The sequence below is a fragment of the Pantherophis guttatus genome, chromosome 4, assembly GCF_059756535.1.
Source record: "Pantherophis guttatus breed Tessera chromosome 4, ASM5975653v1, whole genome shotgun sequence".
Taxonomy (NCBI): Eukaryota; Metazoa; Chordata; class Lepidosauria; order Squamata; family Colubridae; genus Pantherophis; species Pantherophis guttatus.
In genome coordinates, this window is record NC_142066.1 from 6,532,710 (window position 1) to 6,552,699 (window position 19,990).

General features: G+C 37.9%; 2 protein-coding genes across 2 annotated transcripts; both read right to left on the reverse strand.

The window, feature by feature from the left end:
• Positions 1–4,561: 4,561 nt before the first annotated feature.
• Positions 4,562–8,629, reverse strand: LOC132709220 (vomeronasal type-2 receptor 26-like). The gene is made up of 4 exons (XM_087892141.1): positions 7,850–8,629; positions 6,816–7,043; positions 5,937–6,063; positions 4,562–5,460 (listed from the first exon to the last, which is right to left on the reverse strand). Exons 1-4 carry the CDS (start codon positions 8,627–8,629, stop codon positions 4,562–4,564), a joined length of 2,034 nt encoding a protein of 677 aa, XP_087748267.1.
• A 6,511-nt stretch (positions 8,630–15,140) lies between these two features.
• On the reverse strand, positions 15,141–18,927 carry LOC148113625 (vomeronasal type-2 receptor 26-like). The gene is made up of 3 exons (XM_087892155.1): positions 18,850–18,927; positions 16,345–16,471; positions 15,141–16,036 (listed from the first exon to the last, which is right to left on the reverse strand). The coding sequence occupies exons 1-3, from the start codon at positions 18,925–18,927 to the stop codon at positions 15,141–15,143; spliced, it is 1,101 nt and encodes a 366-aa protein (XP_087748281.1).
• Positions 18,928–19,990: the final 1,063 nt, after the last annotated feature.

Genomic DNA, 19,990 nt, shown 5'->3' on the forward strand with positions numbered 1-19,990 from the left:
TTTTTAAGAGTAGAGTAGAGTAGAGTTGAGTAGAATGGCAATAGCAATAGCACTTAGACTTATATACCGCTTTACAGTGATTTACAGCCCTCTCTAAGTGGTTTACAGAATCAGCATATTGCCCCCAACAATTTGGGTCCTCATTTTACCCATCTCAGAAGGTGGTGAGATTTGAATTGCCAAATTGCCAACAGTCAGCACAAGTAGGATGCAGTACTGCACTCTAACCACTGTGCCACTGTGGCTTAGAATAGAATAGAATAGAATAGAATAGAATAGAATAGAATAGAATAGAATAGAATAGAATGGAATGGAATGGAATGGAATGGAATGGAATGGAATGGAATGGAATGGAGTAGGGTGGGTGAGGTGGGAAGGGAAGGGAAGGGAAGAGAAGGGAAGAGAGAAGAGAAGAGAAGAGAAGAGAAGAGAAGAGAAGAGAAGAGAAGAGAAGAGAAGAGAAGAGAAGAGAAGAGAAGAGAAGAAGAGTTGGAAGGGACTTTGGAGGTCTTTTATTCCAACCCCTGCTCAAGCAGGAAACCCTATCCCATTTCAGACAAGTGGTTGTCCAATCTCTTCTTATAAACATCCATTGTTGGAACATTCACAAATTCTGGAGGAAATTTGTTCCACTGATTAATGGTTCTAACTGTCAGGAAATTTCTCCTTAGTTGTAGATTGCTCATCTCCTTGATTAGTTTCCATCTAAGGCAATCCCTGAGATATTGGAACACTGCTTTCATGTCACAGCCTCCAGTTCCCTAATCACCTTTTTGCTCTTCTCTGCACTCCTTCTAGAGTCTCAACATCTTTTTTTTTACATTTTAAGGGCTGTGGTGGCGCAGTGGTTAGAACAAGGGTCTCCACCTTGGCAACTTTAAGACTTGTGGACTTCAACTTCCAGAGTGCCTCAGCCAGCTTTGAGGAATTCTGGGAGTTGAAGTCCACAAGTCTTAAAGATGCCTCCAAGGTTGGAGACCTCTGAGTTAGAGTGCAGTACAGCAGGCTACTTCTGTTGACTGCCAGCTGACTGCAATTTGGAAGCTTGAATCTCACCAGACTCAAGGTTGACTCAGCCTTCCATCCTTCCAAGGTGGGTAAAATGAGGACCCAAATTGTTGGGGGCAATATGCTGACTCTGTAAATCACTTAGAGAGGACTGTAAAGCACCGTGAAGCAGTATATAACTCTAAATGCTATTGCTATTGTGGTGACCAAAACTGGATGCAGTATTCCAATTGGGGTCTCAAAGGTAAAGGTAAAGGTTCCCCTTGAACATATGTGCTAGTTGTTCCTGACTCTAGGGGGTGGTGCTCATCTCTGTTCCAAAGCCGAAGAGCCAGCGCTGTCCAAAAACATCTCCGTGGTCATGTGGCCAACATGACTAAACTAAAGGCATACGGAACGCTGTTATCTTCCCACCAAAGGTGGTCCCTATTTTTCTACTTGCATTTTTCACATGCTTTGGAACTGCTAGGTTGGCAGAAGCTGGGACAAGAAACAGGAGCTCACCCCATTACGCCACTCTAGGGATTCGAACCGCTGAACTGCCGAATTTTCAATTGACAAGCTCAGCATCTTAGCCACTGAGCCACTACATCCCATTTTGGTCTTACCAAGGCATTATAAAATGGTATTAACACTTTAGATAATCTTGATTCTATCCCTCTGTTAATGCATATTTCATATTTAATCATATTCTCATTTGCAGCAGAAAATGTCAGGTATTTACTTAATGCATTTGCAGATGACAAAATCAGGCATATACGATAATAATCCTGCTTTAATTTTCTTCCTTAAAAGAAACTACTTTTAGGCTTAGTTTAAACATAATTTAAAGCTTAACATCTAGCAATCTCCCCAAAGAGTAGTGCAGTGGCCTAGAGGTTGAACTCTCACTTCACAATCAGGAGGCTGTGAGTTCAATCCTAGGTAGAGGCAGATATTTCTATCACTGGGCACAATGAGAATATATCAGCTGAAGAAAACTCTTCATTTTACAGGGTCTGTCTATTATCTATCTATCTATCTATCTATCTATCTATCTATCTATCTATCTATCTATCTATCTATCACCTATTTATCATCTGCAATAGAACATTCACAGTATTTCCGTCATATATTTTCATCTTTGTGGTCCCTCCCTATAAAAGACAGGGCTGCAGATTTATTTCAAGATTTCACCTTTGCCTTTCATGGCAAATGTCACAGATTGTCTTTAAAAAATTTTAATACGATATGTATTAATTTATTCATTGATTTTATACTGCTGTTCGTCTCAGAGAAAATTACTTTGAGCAGCATGCAATAATCCGGTAGAACAATATATAAAGATCATGAAGATTAGTTAAATCCATTTACCGTGTTTTCCCCGAAATAAGACCTTGTCTTATATTTTTTTTAACCCCAAAATAAGCTCTTGGCCTTATTTTCGGGGAAGTCTTATTTGGAGCAAAATGGGGCTCGTCTTGCTATCTTACCTGATTTCCAGCTCTGTCCTTAAGCAGAGGAAATGGTGGTGACCAGCTATGCATGCGTTTAAATATTTTCAGGGAGGGCTTATTTTTGGGGAGGGCTTATTTTCAGGGAGGGATTATTTATTGGGGGCCTTATTTTAATGCATTCACTCAAAATCCTAATTGGGCTTATTATCCAGGGAGGGCTTATTTTCAGGGAAACATGGTATATAATGATGATTTTAAAGAATTAGAAACTATAAAAGCTGAACTAAAAGAGCAGTAAATCAAATCATTCTTTATGATGGTAATTGACTAACATTTACATAAAGCAACTGATTAGCATATACTAATAAAGCATGTGGAGAAGGAAGAATACATTTCTTTTTTTAAAAAACAAAACTTTATTCATTCTTAAAAACATTTAAAACATACAAGTTTCTCTTAGTCAAGAAACAAATTTACATATACAGTACACAACTTCACCTACTAACTAATTTCTATTATTATATATACATATATACAAACATACAGTGACATATTTCATTTTCTATCCATCTGACAGTGCAGTTTTTAATTATATTAATTTCTTCTAAATTTCATCTCTACCCATTTCCCCTCCTCTGATTTATCCACTGGTACCATCTATTCCATTTTGTAAAATATTTTGAGTCCTCCTTGTCCTGTAATTCTAAAGTTAATTTGTCCATTTCTGCGCATGTGTATATCTTTTGTATTAGCTCCTGGTCGGTTGGCAATCTATCTATTTTCCAAAATTGTGCTACCGCTAATCTAGCCGCCGTAATTATTTGAAGTATTAAATATTTTATATCATTTCTAATGTTCTTTTTAATCATGCCTAATAAAAAAATTTCGGGTTCTAATTCAGTTTCGTAATCTGTTATTTCTACTATCCATGTTTTTATCTTGTTCCAATATTTCTTAATTTCTGGGCAGAGCCACCAAGCATGGTAAAATGTTCCCTGTGCTTTTTTGCGTTTCCAACAGGTTGGATTTACATTTGGGTACATTTCTTTTCACTATTTTTTTCACATTATTAAAATCTAATAAAAGGTTACAGTGGAAATGGAATGATGGATACAAAATGAATAGTTATGACCAGGTATTAAACATTTTTAAAAATACATTTATATTTCAGAAACTCTATGATTTTCTCATTTCAAAAAACCCTAACCAATCCAAAAGAGGAGCCTGGTGGCGCAGCAGACTAATAGCCTGTTATTAACATTCAGCTGCCTGCAATTACTTCAAGTTCGAATCTCCCCAGGCTCAAGGTTGACTCAGCCTTCCATCTTTTCTAAGGTAGGTAAATTGAGGACCCAGTTTGTGGGGGCAATAAGCTGACTTTGTATAAAAATGCAAAAGTATGAAGGCTATTGCTTTACGCATTGTAAGCCACCCTGAGTCTCCGGAGAAGGGCGGCATATAAATCAAATAATAAAAAAAAACAAAACCTGATACCACATGATACCATTTTAAATACATGCTTATAAAATGTGATTAACCCTTTACTACATTTATCAAGTGATTTTAAGAATTGAAAATATAAAAACCACATAAGTGGCAGCTGAAAACTTTGGACATCTTTTGAGTTAATATTTCCAGTTATTCTAAGATTAACCAAGAAAGTTACATGCTCATAGCCTTGTTTCCATTGGAAAAGGGGTTAGGCAAAAGAATTTTGGGAAATTACTGAAAATGAGCATGAGCACTGCTGTTGGAATGAGTGACCATAATAAATCTTAATAATTATTTTAATGACCCTGTAATCCCTTGCACTGAAGTGGAGTCAGGGCAACTGAATGGAGCTGAATGTTTATTAACCAGATGCCCTTCCTGATGCCTACATGGAGTTCACAGCAGACAATTACTCATTGTGCCCAGAGAGAGAAATATCTGCCATTACCTAGGATTGAACTCACAGCCTCCTGATTGTGACGGGAAGATCCACTGCTAGGCTACCACACTGCTCAACTCTTAATAATCATAATAATTCTCAATATCGACAGAAATAAAATTATATGTTGCCTGTTTTTCTACACTTTTCTGTCAGCAGTTTGTCATTCAAGAAATTACACTAAGTTTTAATTCCTCTTTATGACTTGCTCTTTGTGGTTTAGCTCAGGCCGGAAAATAATGATGTAGCACTTTGGCAAGAATATGCATCCCAGTAATGCAGTACTGGAGGACAAGATGGAGAAGACCTCCACAGCTACCATGGCTTTTCCTTTGGTGCTCAGATAGGCTGGAAAGAAGGAGATCCAAACACTGCAAAAGGCCAACATGCTGAAGGTGATGAACTTGGCTTCATTAAAGCTGTCAGGTAATTTACGGGCAAGGAAAGCCACAATAAAGCTGGCGATGGCCAAGATACCCATGTAGCCCAAGACACAGTAGAAGAAGAAAGCTGATCCCTCATTGCATTGTAAAATCATTTCTTGGAGCGCTGAGTGCACGTCCAACTCAGGAAATGGGGGAGATGTCAACAACCAAAGTATACAAACACATACTTGTAAGAGAGAGCAAGAAAGGACAATAGAAAAAGCCAATCTTTTCCCCACACATCTCCTCATCTGAGATCCTGGTTTAGTGGCCATGAAAGCAGCAACTACGATGATGGTTTTGGCCAGGACACTAGAAATGGCCACAGAAAAAGTGACACCAAACACTGATTGTCGGAGAAAGCAGGTCACTTTGCCAGGTTTGCTGAGGAAGAGCAAAGAGGAGAGAAAACAGAGCAGAAGAGAGACAAGAAGGATGTAGCTGAGGGACCGGTTGTTGGCTTTGACAATGGGAGTATCCCTGTGCTTAATAAATGTTCCAAGTATCGAAGATGTCAAGAAGAAGAAACAAAGAGCTGCTGAGACCAAGCTAATTCCTAAGGGTTCTTCGAAAGTTAGAAAGACTACCACTTTCAAGATACAGCCTTTCTTTTCTTTATTTGGATAGTGATCTTCTGGACATTGAAAACAGTCATCCATATCTGAAAGAAAGGTCAAGGCATGTTTTTATACATTCCATATTTTTGAAAATAATATTTTATGAGTCCCTCTCAAGTTTTTTTCCCTATTGGCTACCAGTTTGATCATGTTTCTATGGAACTGCAGTTTTTACATTGTTGTATCCGCTGTGAGCAGCCTAAAAGAAGTACAATGGGAAGGGCAATTATTCTATGAAATGCACTCCTGCTGAATAAATTTTCAAATTTATTAAAATTTAGGCCATTTTGACCTTTCCCATTTTTCCAAAGCACGGAGAAGAAATACAGTATATGAGAATGGATATAAGAGTTTAGCTCTTATGGGCAAACTTTATATTCAGAACAACAGATTGTGATTCACAATCTGTGAAATGAATATTCACCTTGAAGAATTCAGTAAACTATTTGCTACACTGAAATAGCATATTGTACCTTGCTTAAGTCTATCCATTGAAAACTTGCTGGGATATCTAACCTACCCTTTTGATTTGAAATCTTCCCTTCTGGACACAGAACACAGTCGTAGCAACAGAATTGTTTTCCTTCCAACCCTTTCTTCCAGTATCCAGGGGAGCAATGGTCATTACACACAGAAATTGGAATAACCTGGTGATAAACATAAAAGATTTTGCAAAGAGAATTTTTTAAGCAGTTTATAATGTTCTCATTTATGGTAGCGGGAAGAATATTTGAATTCCTCAAGGGTTTGTCCAGGTGTATTATAAGGTAAAAATTTCCCTCTGCAGTCATGTCCAACTCTAGACACAGTGCTCATCTCCATTTCTTGGCCAAGGGATCCAGCATTGTCCAAAGATATTTTCCATGGTCATGTAGCCAGCATGGCTATATGCCAAAGGCACAAGGAACGTTGTTACCTTCCCACCAAAGTGGTACCTATGAATCTACTCTCATTACCATGCTTTGGAATTCCTAGATGGGCAGGAGCTGAGCCCAGAATGGGAGCTCACCCTATTGCATGAAACACAGGTCTCAAACCCGGGCTATCATCTTTCCAGCTGACAAGCTCAGTGTCTTTAACCAGTGAGCCATCACATATTTATACTATCCATTAAAATGTTGACATTATAAGGATGTGCAAAGGGCGTGTTTGGAGAATGGCAGAGTAAATAAAGAAATACATGTGACTACAACTCCTGTGATTTCAAATGGATATGCAACCCGAATACTAATACCTGTCTTTTAAATTGTAATGTCATTTTGTAAATTTGATGAATGCTTGATAATTAAAATATTTGTACAGAATATGCCATTTTTCTTTCAAAAACACAAATTAGATTTCTAACGAGACTATGTTCAATATGGGATCATAATCGATCAAGGATTAAATGAGTCCACACCTGGTTAAAAGCTGGGTGCCACACAATTACCTCTTCATCAATGATTAATTCTTTCACGTTGGGAATATGAGGATCCATCTTTCCAACTGTGACTCTCTGAAAGGATCTATTTGGAAATGTGATCAAGTTGGTGATGTCGAATCCACCAGTTGCTTCTCCTTTCTGATTCAGGAACACTCTCTCCCCAGCTGAATTGTTGAAAGAAATGCCTTGAAGAAATGAATGGAGCTAAGAGAATGTAAGAGAGAGGGAATTAAAATCTAACAAATAACAAATAAGTACTCTTAGAATATAGATAATTTATATTTCAGAGAAAGACACTGTTCTAGTATTAATTTAATGTTACTTCCAGGGGAAAAATGAAACAACAGCAGTTAATAAATCAAAATCAAAACGAGGTATTGACATTATACAACTTGATTCAGATATGATTTGTATTCACTATTTAAACAAATTTGGACCATATCTAAATTTATCCTATATTGCTTGTTCTTGATTAGTATAAAGGTATGTGACATTCTGAGACATGACAAATTTCCTTTGGCCAGATTTTATCATCTGAGACTCAATTGTTTTGAAAGAGAGAGAAAAAGAGAGAGAGAGAGATTGTGAGAAAGAACAAAAGAGAGAGGGAGGGAGGGAGGAAGGGAGGGAGGGAGAAAGAGAGAGAGATTTTCTTTCAAACATAGAGTTGTTTCAAAGGGTGGAGGCCAGACCTGAAAAGGACTGACATTTGGTCCATTCCTCTTGAACATTGATGGAGATTGCATCCCAACTCTGAAATAATCATGAGCCAAGGAGAAGTAGATTAGAGAACTGGCTGAGGATAATTTTGGATAGCAATTGCACTTAGACTTATATACTGCTTCACAGTGCTTTGCACTGTAAGGGGTTTACAGAGTCAGCATTTGCACCCAACAATCTGGCTCCTGATTTTACAAACCTCAGAAGGATGGAAGACTGAATCAACCTTGAGCCAGTGGACTCAACCTTAATCATTGAAATACAAGATAGGTGTGGCATGGAAAGATTACCTGCCAAGGCAGCAGTTTCGCAAATTCAACCCTTTGAATTTTTCTTGTTTGGGATTTTGATCTTTGATGCAAAGAATGTGCCACTGCATAAACAGAGTTGTAGATACTGTAGCTTTGGCCAGTCATCTGAAATTCAAAAAGAGGTGCAGGCAGATTCTCCAAATTCTCTTCCCCACTACAAGTTTCATTGATCAACGAAGGTAAGTGTGCCTTTGAAAACAGACAGTCAAACAATTGTTGCCAAACCTCTTGAAGAAATCCATCTTTGCAGCTTGAAGGTTTGATGACTTGAAGAAATTCTTTAAAGCTTTGAACTTCTCTTGAATGCACTGTAAAGGAAAGAGCCCCATGGAACAACTGGAGATCCCAATCCCTGTGAGACCCTGTCAGGATGAAATCAATTGGATTCATCAGGATCCAAACCTTTCTAAATAATGTCCGCTCTTTATTTTCAGGATCACGTAGAAACATGATAGTTCTCAGCCACACTATTGTGAATGATTCTCCATAGACAAGAAAAACATTTGCTTTTGGATCTATCAATTTATCAGAAATAATTGAGACTGAATTAGACAATTGGGACAAATCTTCCAAGTGGATATGTTGTGGAATTTTTTGTGTGAAAGCTAAACAGACCCCATTCTGTGAAAGCAATGGCTGCAGTTTCTGCAAAAAACTTTCTTCCTTATTTTCAAAAGCAAAGAGTCCAATCCACGTCCATCCAAAATGGAGAAGAAGTTGAGTAAGTCCAATGTACTGATGCTCCTCTTTTGGGACCATGCAATAAAGTGGAAATAACTCAGTAATCTGAAAGTCTTCTTGGGCAAAGGAACCATAAGTCAACTAAACAAATGAAAAAGAGAAATTCATTATTCATGAATTAATGAAGTCTCTCTGCATTGAACATTTCTCCAATTCTAGATTATGTCAATTCTTCTGAACAAGAGAAGACACTAAAACCCCATGATGAAATATTTTCTCATCTTAAAAATAACTAGATTACAACCACAATCAGAGTTTCAAAATGTGTGTCTCCTTAGACCACCTGGAAACTTGCTAACTATCTGAGCTTGTGAGGTCACCTCAGTCTAAAGAAAGAATTCTTAAAAGCTAGATTTACTGGATTATCCTCTGCCCTTATTTGTAGTTACTAAGTCTGCATTACTATTAATCTTCTCATCGTTCCTATCACCCATCTCCTCCCACTTATGACTGTATGACTGTAACCTTGTTGCTGGTATCCTTAAAATTTATATTGACTGTTTCCTTAATATGATTTGATTGCTTATTTGTTCCCTATGACTATCATTAAGTGTTGTACCTTATGATTCTTGACGAATGTATCTTTTCTTTTATGTACACCGAAAGCGTATGCACCAAGACAAACTCCTTGTGTGTCCAATCACTTGGCCAATATTCTATTCTATTCTATTCTATTCTATTCTATTCTATTCTATTCTATTCTATTCTATTCTATTCTATTCTATTCTATTCTATTCACCTATGCATGAGAGACTATACCCATGAGGTTCTGGAGGAATAGAAAGGAATGATCATGTTTTCCTTTACTACAATTATTATAGAGATCTCCAAAAGAATTCTGTCACAGGAATTGGATATGTCTAGTCTGATGAAGAGGGATGCAGTGACGCAGTGGCTAAGACACTGAGCTTGTCAATCAAAAGGTTGGCAATTCAGTGGTTTGAATCCCTAGTGCCGCATAATGGGGTGAGCTCCTGTTACTTGTCCCAGCTTCTGCCAACCTAGCAGTTGGAAAGGATGTGAAAAATGCAAGTAGAAAAATAGGGACCACCTTTGGTGGGAAGGTAACAGCATTCTGGGCACCTTTGGCATTTAGTCATGCTGGCCACATGACCACGGAGACATCTTCAGACAGCGCTGTCTCTTCGGCTTTGAAACAGAGATGAGCACCGCCTCCTAGAATGACTAACACATATGTGCGAGGGGAACCTTTAGTCTGATGAAAATAACGCCTAGGGGAGACATTACAGCAATGTTGCAATATTTGAGGGGCTTCTACAAAGAAGAGGAGGTCAAACTATTTTCCAAAGCACCAAAAGGCAGGACAAGAAATAATGGATGGAAATTAACCAAAGAAAGAAGCATCCTAGAAGTAAGGATAAATTTTCTAACAGTGGGAATAATCAACCAATGGAACAACTTGCCTTCAGATGTTGTGAGTGCTCCATCACTGGAGGCTTTCAAAAAGAGATTGGACAATCATTTATCTGAAATGCTATAGGGGCTCCTGCTTGAAGAGGGGGTGAGACTACTAGAAGACCTCCAATGACCCTTCCAGCTCTATTATTCTATGGGCTAAGGAGCCTTTTCTATCCTCCTTTTGATACAACTCCAGATTTCACCATAGATAGTGGTCACACCACAATGTCAAGTGACTCTCTCAAATAAGATTGATTTTGTACTGTAATTTGTGATTTAAATTTTAATGTTCTAATATATGATTGTAAGAATAGAATAGAATAGAATAGAATAGAATAGAACAGAACAGAACAGAACAGAACAGAACAGAACAGAACAGAACAGAATAGAATAGAACAGAATAGAACAGAACAGAATAGAGGTATTGAGTTGTGGGATCAATTGCAGAAGGGAGAGCAAAGAAAGCCAAATTGAAGTCCTGCAGAGAAGCATGGCAAAATACTAACTAACCCTATAGCACCAATCCTTCAACAATTGCTAGGAAAAACGGTTGAGTTTTATACTAAACTACTGTTATCACACACCAAGCAAATCATAGCAAGAAAAATTGTGACCTATTGCTGCATGGAAGTCAAAACACATGTAAGATTGTAATAACAGATTTTGATTTCATTGGCTTACCTTGAGCCAGTCTATTGAGTTGTGGGAAAAACAGATGAGGGGTGATAAAAGTGCATTTAATTAAATTCCTGGAGAATGGTATAGCAAACAACTAGTATCTACTATTAATTACAAAAAAACTTTCCTCTCTCACTGCACTCTAAACTACCTGTGGAATTTTGTAGACATTTATGCTTTCTGCCATATAGATAGATGTATCAGGACCTAACCCTCCAATGATGGCCATGAGATTCTTCTGGCTATCACATTTGTAGTTTAGGACAAATTCCTGGGATTTGAAAAGCAGGTCCAGAGTGGTGCGATAGGTCATCCTTGCATTGTTGTAACTGTCATAGATGTGGAACCCGAGAGTGACGTTAGGTAAGATCTGGGAGTCCTCATTGATCTCCTTCACAGCAAAGGCCAAGGCAAGGGCATGCTGGTAGAATTTGGTGATTACGCTGCAAATAGTTTAAACACCCCCCCATTGAACAAAATAAGCTGACAATTCTTTTATAGTGAAAGCATTGATATAAGAGTAACAACTTCTGTCTCTTTTATAAGTGAGAAGATGAGAATCTTTGTAAAAAAACCTCAATAATTTGTACAATTTTCAACTGTGTACAGTGTTTCCATGATTTGCCACAAATAAGTATAGAACAAAGTCATGATTTTTTCCCCAAGCTATGACATTTATTTTAATCAGTTTGGCACTATATAGGAAGGATCACTCATTTAATATATGTATGTTATGCGAGTAGTGACTGCACAGACTAGATCATTTTAATTATCTTATACTCACTAAATATTTTCCAAAAGACTTCTTGTTAGACTTAATACAATGAAAAGAAAATGATTTGTTTTCCGAAAGTGAGATAACTTTGAAAGGCAATGAAACAAGTGTAAGTTTATATAAAAAACTATGCATTTATTCTCAAAGAGCTATTAGCCATATAAACAATTTTGGGAGATCTGGCTAAAATGAATGAAAAGGGGAAAAAAATCCTTACATTGGAAAATCATAAGGATTTATAGAAGGATGCTCCTTAAATTCAAGTTCAAAAAAGTGGTAAATTATCTGAGACACCATTCCACCCATGAGGAGGTCACCAGGCTGGTACCACTCATGAGGAATCGTGAAAGCATCAGTCGCAGGGCAGCTCAGAGTAACTGCTTTCTGCACCAAGAGCATCAGAAGGAACAACATCTTCAGGCATTTGTCATAGTGAAAATATTTGTGTCTCCTGTCCATAAGGAAGTTTGTATTTCAAGTGGTTCATTCAATGATTGAGCCAAGGTTGATATCTGATAATGCACCTAATCAGAAATCCGATCATTTTCTATTTGAAGTTCCTTGTGTGTGCAAATTTGTATAGTGACTATAACTAGGATTGAACAGATGTTCTGGAAAAGAATAAACTTGTTTTTAACAATGAATCTGACGGAACCATTATTATCCCTTTGTGCCAAACTCCCTGGGGTTCAAGAGTTACTTTATAACCAGATTGATACCTTAATTGTTGCTGAATTTAAATACCTTTATGCACAGTCCTGGATGTTTTGACTTAGCTAAAAAAAAAAATACTGCAATTCCTGCAGGAGATAATTATTTTGTTTTTGGTGAGGCAATAAGTGGTTCCAGTGATGGTTCAATTTTTTTTTTCAAATGAGCAAATGGTAATAAAAGTAATCTATGGGACATTGGCAATTAAAAACAGCCTCAAGTATTGAAATTCATGTTCATTCCTTACAATGGAACAGGGTTTCCATTTTCCATATAAAACGAATATATTTGTTTAGTAGAGAAGAGGAAATTTGTCAGACCTCTTAAGGTCTGACAAATAAGCCAATAATTTCTCTGGAGGTTTTGTCCAAATTTTCAGTCAAAGAATGTTGAAGCATGAAACAATAATAACATTAATACTGTTGGAAGAAATGTCCAACTGGGTGCAGTTCCAAGTGGGGAAAAAGATACTGGAAACATGGAGGCTGATTGGAAAGATGGTTTATTGATGTACAGGACCACATGGGTTTGATGTACTGGGCAGCTGACCACATGGAGTTGAGAATGGGAGTTATTTATTACCCTCTCTGGGATTTGAACTTGAGCTTCCTGTTCCTGTGCAAGTGCATTTATTCTATTGGCTGTTGTAGGGATCATGGCTACATGTAGGGGTGTTGATGCAATGAAGGGGCTCGGTGGGCAATTCCTGTCCTGGCTGAGAGCTAATCCTACCTGTGTTCAGAATATTCTGTCTTGAATGGATTACCAAATCTGCATTTTTAAAAGTTGTCCCCTTAGTTTCTTCTTGGGGTACTGAGTTTCTGCCTTGACAGCATGTAAAAATCCAGGACACGTGAGATCATCATTAGTTAAAACCATTCTGTAACAATTATTTAAAAGAATCAAAAGTTATAAAGCTAAAGCAGGAAAAGATCAAATCAAGTCAAGTCACTCTTTATGATGCTTATTGGCCAGCATATGTTTCTAATAAAGGATGAAACAACAACAACATAGAAACTCGATAACATTCACATTTCAATGATCCCACACCTATCCAAAAAGGATATCCCCCTGATACTGTGTTGAGTACATTTTCATAAAATGTAATTCCCTTTTTACTACATTTATGAAGTCATTTATGAATAGAAAATACAAAAACCATAAAAACGGCATGGTCCCATTCCCTAAGGAGGTACATTTGGAGGGACCCAGAAGAAGGACCTTCTCCATGGTGACTTCCACCCTCTGGAACATCGTCCATTCAGACATTAGACTGTCCCCCCGCTTTGACACTCTTCTGTAAAGCCCTGAAGGCCTGTTTTTGCAGCAGGCCTAGGGAACCCAGAGTGGAATTGAGCAGGGGTAAAATGTTCCCGATTCAGTCCGGTTCACCCAAACCGGTAGTAAAAAATGTAAAAAAAAAAAAAAAAGCTCCGAAGATCAGGTGAGCGATGCATGATTGTCGGAGGTTTTTTTTTTTTTTTTTTACTTTTTTAGCATTTTTTACTACCGCTTCTCTAGAATCAGTACTAAAAATGCTTTAGAAAAATAAAAAAAAAGGCTCTGTCGATCAAATCTGTGGCGCGTGATCATCAGAGCCTTTTTTTTACTTTTAAAAGCATTTTTTTTTACAACCTATTCAGCCGAATAAAAAGTAAAAGTAAAAAAAAAGGCTCTGAAGATTGCGCGCCACAGTTGATCACAACTCCCTGCGCACTCTTCTACTTACCCCATGCCTCCCTTTGGTGTGCACTGTGCACGCACACACACTCACATTTGGTGCATGGTGAGCACTGAACATGCGCTCACAGCATACCTTTGGTGCACAATGCTCATGCGCAGCCAGCGAACTGGTAGTAAACCAGTTCAGATTTCACCACTGCCCCAAAGGTGCTTTTTCAGGAGGCAACTGGATTTTCTTGTTTTTTCTTTTGAAGACGTTTTCAAAAGAAAAAAGAAAAAAAGTCCAGCGTCTCTGGAACTGTCTGTCCAAAGCCGAGTAATGCATGGCACACATGCAATGGAATGGCAAAAATAGCCCGGTTTAATGTTGAATACAGGGCAGTTTACAGGAAAATAGCACAAAAATGGATTCAGCTAGATGCTCTGCCTCCTCAGCTTTTTTGGCTGTGGGATGGATTGCAGCTGTAGCAGATTTGAATATACCGCCCATTCTCTTCCCCCCCTGGAGCCAGGGACACTAGTAAGTGATGTCATCCGACGTCACCAAGATTGGTCCTCTGACTGCTCGTTCTTCCGATGCCCCCTTCCATACACCACCTGTCACCTGTCACCTTCCATGTGGTTTCCTAATCGCACCAACCCCCTCCACCATTGGTCTCTTCCTGGGTATTCGCCTGACAACCCTCCCCATCGTGGCCAGGTTTCTGTGTCATCATGGTCATCATATAAGGCTCTGTGACGAGGAGTTCTTGACCCTCGACAGTTGCCTCATGACATGGATGACTGAGACTCTCAACAGACTTATTTGACTGTGCGTTGTTGCCAGAGGGGGATATAGTTTTTTATTATCTTCTATGTTGCGTTTTATTGACGATAAATTGCCTAGATTCACTGTGAGAAAGTAGGCAGTATAAATTTTCTACATAAATAAATAAGGAAACTGCAAATATTGGACATGATTTGATTCAGTATCTCTAATCTTCTAACACAAGAACTGGATACTCAATGTCTTGCTATCCTGGGGTGTTGAAAGACAGAAAATGTTTAATTAAAGAATGTTTGAGAATGATTGCAAATGCAGCAGCATGAGCATTTCTTTTCAAATTGGCAACTATAATAAATCTTAGTGTTCAGGATACTCCTCCATCCAGCAATCATCTGTTGTCAGAATTAAAGACTTCTATATGCCTCCTATGGATAGCAAACAATCCTTCTGTCTTTTTTGTGAGCAATTTCTCAAAGGCAGAAATATTACATAATGCGCTAATTCCTCTTTATCAGTTGCTCCCTGTGGTTGAGGTCAGGTCTGAGAACAATGATGTAGCACTTTGGCAAGAATATGCATCCCAGTAATGCAGCACTCGAGGACAAGATGGAGAAGACCTCCACAGCTACCATGGCTTTTCCTTTTGTGCTCAGATAGGCTGGAATGAAAGAGACCCACACACTGCAGAAGGCCAACATGCTGAAGGTGATGAACTTGGCTTCATTAAAGCTGTCAGGTAATTTACGGGCAAGAAAAGCCACAATAAAGCTGGCAATGGCCAAGATACCCATGTAGCCCAAGACACAGTAGAAAAAGAAAGCTGATCCCTCATTGCACTGTAAAATCATTTCCTGGAGCTCTGAGTGCATATCCAACTCAGGGAATGGAGGTGATGTTGACAACCAAAGAATACAAACACATACTTGGACAATAGAACAGGAAAGAACAACAGAAAAAGCCAATCTTTTCCCCACCCACTTCCTCATCTGTGATCCAGGTTTAGTGGCCATGAAAGCCACAACCACAGTGATGGTTTTGGCCAGCACACTAGAAATGGCCACTGAGAAGGTGATGCCAAAAGTTGGTTGTCGGAGAAGGCAGGTCACCTTGTCAGGTTGGCTGAGGAAGAACAAAGAGGAGAGGAAACAGAACAAAAGAGAGAGAAGGATGGTGTAGGTGAGGGACCGATTGTTGGCTTTGACAATGGGAGTATCCCTGTGCTTAATAAAAGTGCCAAGTACCCAAGATGTCAAGAAGAAGAAACAAAGAACTGCTGAGGATAAACCAATTCCTAAAGTTTCTTCAAAAGTTAGAAAGACCAGCAATTTCAAGATACAGCCTTTCTTTTCTTTATTTGGATAATGATCTTCTGAACATTCAAAACAGTCCATATCTGAAAGCAAAGTCAAGGCAAGTTTTTATACATTTCATATTTTAGAAACATTTTCAAATTTCTTAAAATTTAGAGCATTTTGACTTTTTCTATTTTTCAAAAAACAAAAAGAAGAAGTATATGAGAATGGATATAAGAGTTTAGCTGTTTTTGGCAAACTTTATATTCAGAACAACAGATTGTGATTCACAAGTATAGAAATGAATATTCACCTTGAAGAACTCACAAAACTATTTGCTACACTAAAGTAGTGTATTATAGTTTGCTTAAGTCTATCCAATGAAAACTTTCTGGAATGTCTAACTTACCCTTTTCATTTGAAATCTTCCCTTCTGGGCAAGGAACACAGTTGTAGCAACAGAATAGCTTTCCTTCCAATCCTTTCTTCCAGTATCCAGGGTAGCAAGGGTCATTACACTGAGAAAATGGAGTAACCTGATGATAAACATAAATGATTTTGTAAAGGGAAATTTTTAAGCAGTTTATAATGTTCTCATTTATGGTAGCGAGAAGAATATTTGAATTCCTGACTTCAAATTCACAGCGATATCGGACATGAGAAGTGGGTCTCCGAGCTCCCACACCAAGTTCTCCACATTAAAGGGCTCCAAAAGGAACTAAAGCCACCCTGGAGGGGTGGTGAAGAAAAGAGGGGCACCCTACAGGTCGCAGAGAGTCGCAATCTCTCCTGCTGAGAGCACCATCTACTGACAGAGGAAAATATACCATACTCAACAACCCTGTGAAAATTTTTGATTAGAAAGATAAACAACATTTATTTGGAAAACTGTGGTGATATTTACTGTTCTATACTTATCTACCTTATGACTGTGGGCGGTGCAATGGTGAGAACAAGGAAGATATCTAAGAAAAAGCAATTTTTGAATTATAATATATATATTTAAACTTATAGAGGGGACATAAGAGATATTTGGAGAGTTCCCTGGACTACCTGAACATCTGATTGAATAACCCTGGGATATAAAAGAAATGTGACTAAAGTATTCTTTGAGGAGCAACATTAGGCCTGAACATATGGTTATTGAACTATTGAGTAAAAGTGGATCTTATTAAAATAAGATAAGATAGTCCATATGGGGGAAATGAGTGGAAGTTCAAAGGACATATTGTTGATGTTCAGAAGCATTAAGGACTCTATGACAAAAAACTTCAGGGACATAAACAATTTAATGGAAAGCATAGATGGGAAAATAGAAAAGATTCTACAAGGTACAATGAATAAAGGCCAAGATGCCCAGGAGAAGGAGGAGAGAATAGAAAGAATGGAGGAAAAGACAGAATAGATAAATCAACAAGCAAAAGAAGAAGAGAAGATAATAAAGACTATAATGATGAATGAAACAAATCAGGGAAAACGTATTTTAAGAGATTTCAAAATGGAACGGGAAGATACCATTGAAAAAGAGATAGGAGTTTGGGCAAATACCCTGGAGGCTTGGCAGCATAAGAGGATAGAGATGGAGGGATATAGAAAGAGTAAACAGAAACAGTCGAAACATTAAAAATGTAGAGGTAGATAGAGACAAAGATTCAAGAGAGGAGTATGGGAGGTATGTCAAAAAACAAATAAGAATTGAAATACTAAAATGGGCAAGAGATGGATAGAAAGAAAAGGGGTTTCTTTGTTCCCCCCTTCTTGAGTCAACCTTGAACCTGGTGACATTTGAACTCGCAGTAATTGCAGGCAGCTGGCAGCTAAGTGCTATTTTAACAGCACTTTAGTCCGCTGCTCCACCAAGGCTCTTTTTCTTCTGATACTTCTTATAATAGAAGTAGAAGTAGAAATAAAGATACATGTGTTATAAAATTAATAAATGGATGGAAGATTAGAGGTTGAAAGATGGATTTAATATGTATGTATAAATAATATGGTGATTGTTGTCAGGATGGAGTAAGGGGTTAGATTTTAATACAATATGTGTACTATACTAGGATTACTAAGGATGGCCTGATTAAATAGAATAAATTAAAGAATTAAATGGAAAGATTAGAGGTTGAAAGAGAGTATTATTATGCATGCTTAAACAATGTTGTAATTGGCATTAGAATGATACATTGAAATATTGAATAATTTCATAATGAAGGTTTATATCTTAATACAAATTGGAGTATTAATACCAGGAGTATATAAGCTTAAACAAATATTATTGATATTAGTATTGTTATTTGTATCAAAATGAACAGTACTCAGATGTCACACTGTTCACGTATTGATGTTGATGTATATATAAAAATAAAATAAAACAAACATAAAACAAACAGACAAAAAATAATATTTGAATTCCTAAAGGGTATTTATCCAGGTGTATTTATAAGGTAAAGATTTCCTTTCCCTCTAGATAGGAAGGAGCTGAGGCAGGAAAGGGAGCTCATCCTATTGCATGGTGCTCAGGTCTCAAACCCAGGCTGCAAGCTTTCCATCTGACAAGCACAGTGTCTTTAACCACTGAGCCATCACATATTTATACTATCCATTAAAATGTTGACATTATAAGGACATGCAAAGGGCATGTTTCGAGAATGGCAGAGTGAATAAAGAAATATATGTGATTACAATACAGTATTATGGAAGCACTGTGACTCCTGTGATTTCAAATGGAAATGCAACCCAAGTATGAATACCTGTCTTTTAAATTGTAATACCATTTTGACAATGTGATGGAAGCTTGATCGTTGACAATATTTGTACAGAATATGCCATTTCAAAAATCACAAATTAGATTTCTAAAGTGGACTGTGTTCAATATTGGATTACAATGCATCAAGGAACAGTTGACTAAATGAGTCCACACCTGGTTGAAAGCGGGGTGCCACACAATCAGCTCTTCATCAATGATTAATTCCTTCACGTTGGGAATATGAGGACCCATCTTTCCAACTCTAACTCTCTGAAAGGATCCGTTTGGAAAAGTGATCAAGTTGGTGATGTCAAAACCACCTGTTACTTCCCCATTCTCATTCAGGAACACTCTCTCCCCAGCTGAATTGTTAAAAGAAATGCCTTGAAGAAATGAATGGAGCTACTTGAAAGAGAATGAAAGAGAGAGAGAGAGGGAGGGAGGGAGGGGGAGGGAGTTGGAAGGATAATAATGAAAAAGTGGCCAGTATCTTTAACTTTCACTTTCCATTGCTCTAACAAATAACAAATAACAACCCTTAGAATATAGATAATCTATATTTTAGAGAAAGACGCTGTCCTAGTATTAATTTAATATTACTGCCAGGGGGAAAATGAAAACAGCAGTTAATAAATCAAAATCAAAATGAGGTATTGACATTATACAACCTGATTCAGATATTATTTATATTCACTATTTAAACAACTAGACAATCAAACTTGGACCATATCTAAACTCATCCTACATTTTTTGTTCTTTGTTAGTAGAAACGTATTTAACATCATGAGTCCTAACAAACTCTGCTGCCCATTGAGTGCCAGCAAGCACTCTGCTGCCCAGTGCTTGCTGGCTGCCTGAAGAAAAAAAGCCTAGAAACTAGTGGATTGTGATTTCACTGAACTAGGGCTGCATAAAATTCTTGGTTTACGTAGGAAGAACCTGGCTATGGAGAGAAACACACATAAAGGCCTACGAAAAGAAAAGAAAACAAATACTGTACCTTTACAGGGAGGATACATGAGTTGAGGGTGGGGCTAACTGATGAGGACTAATATCTGAAATAGATCTATCTTAATCTCCTTAGTCTCCCAATGGGCAGCAGAGTGCTTGCTGGCTGCCTGAAGGTCTGGCTTCTGGATGGTGGTTATATTTCGTCTATGGGATGGGTTTGGGTTTGAATCTGGTGAGGATAATTGGTGGTGGTGTCATGTGTTATCTTGGGTCTGGTGTTAATCTTCATGGCTGGGACTCTTCTGTTGACTAGGACTAGTTTCCAGATGTCCAGTAGGTGGGAGATATCGTCACATTTATTCAT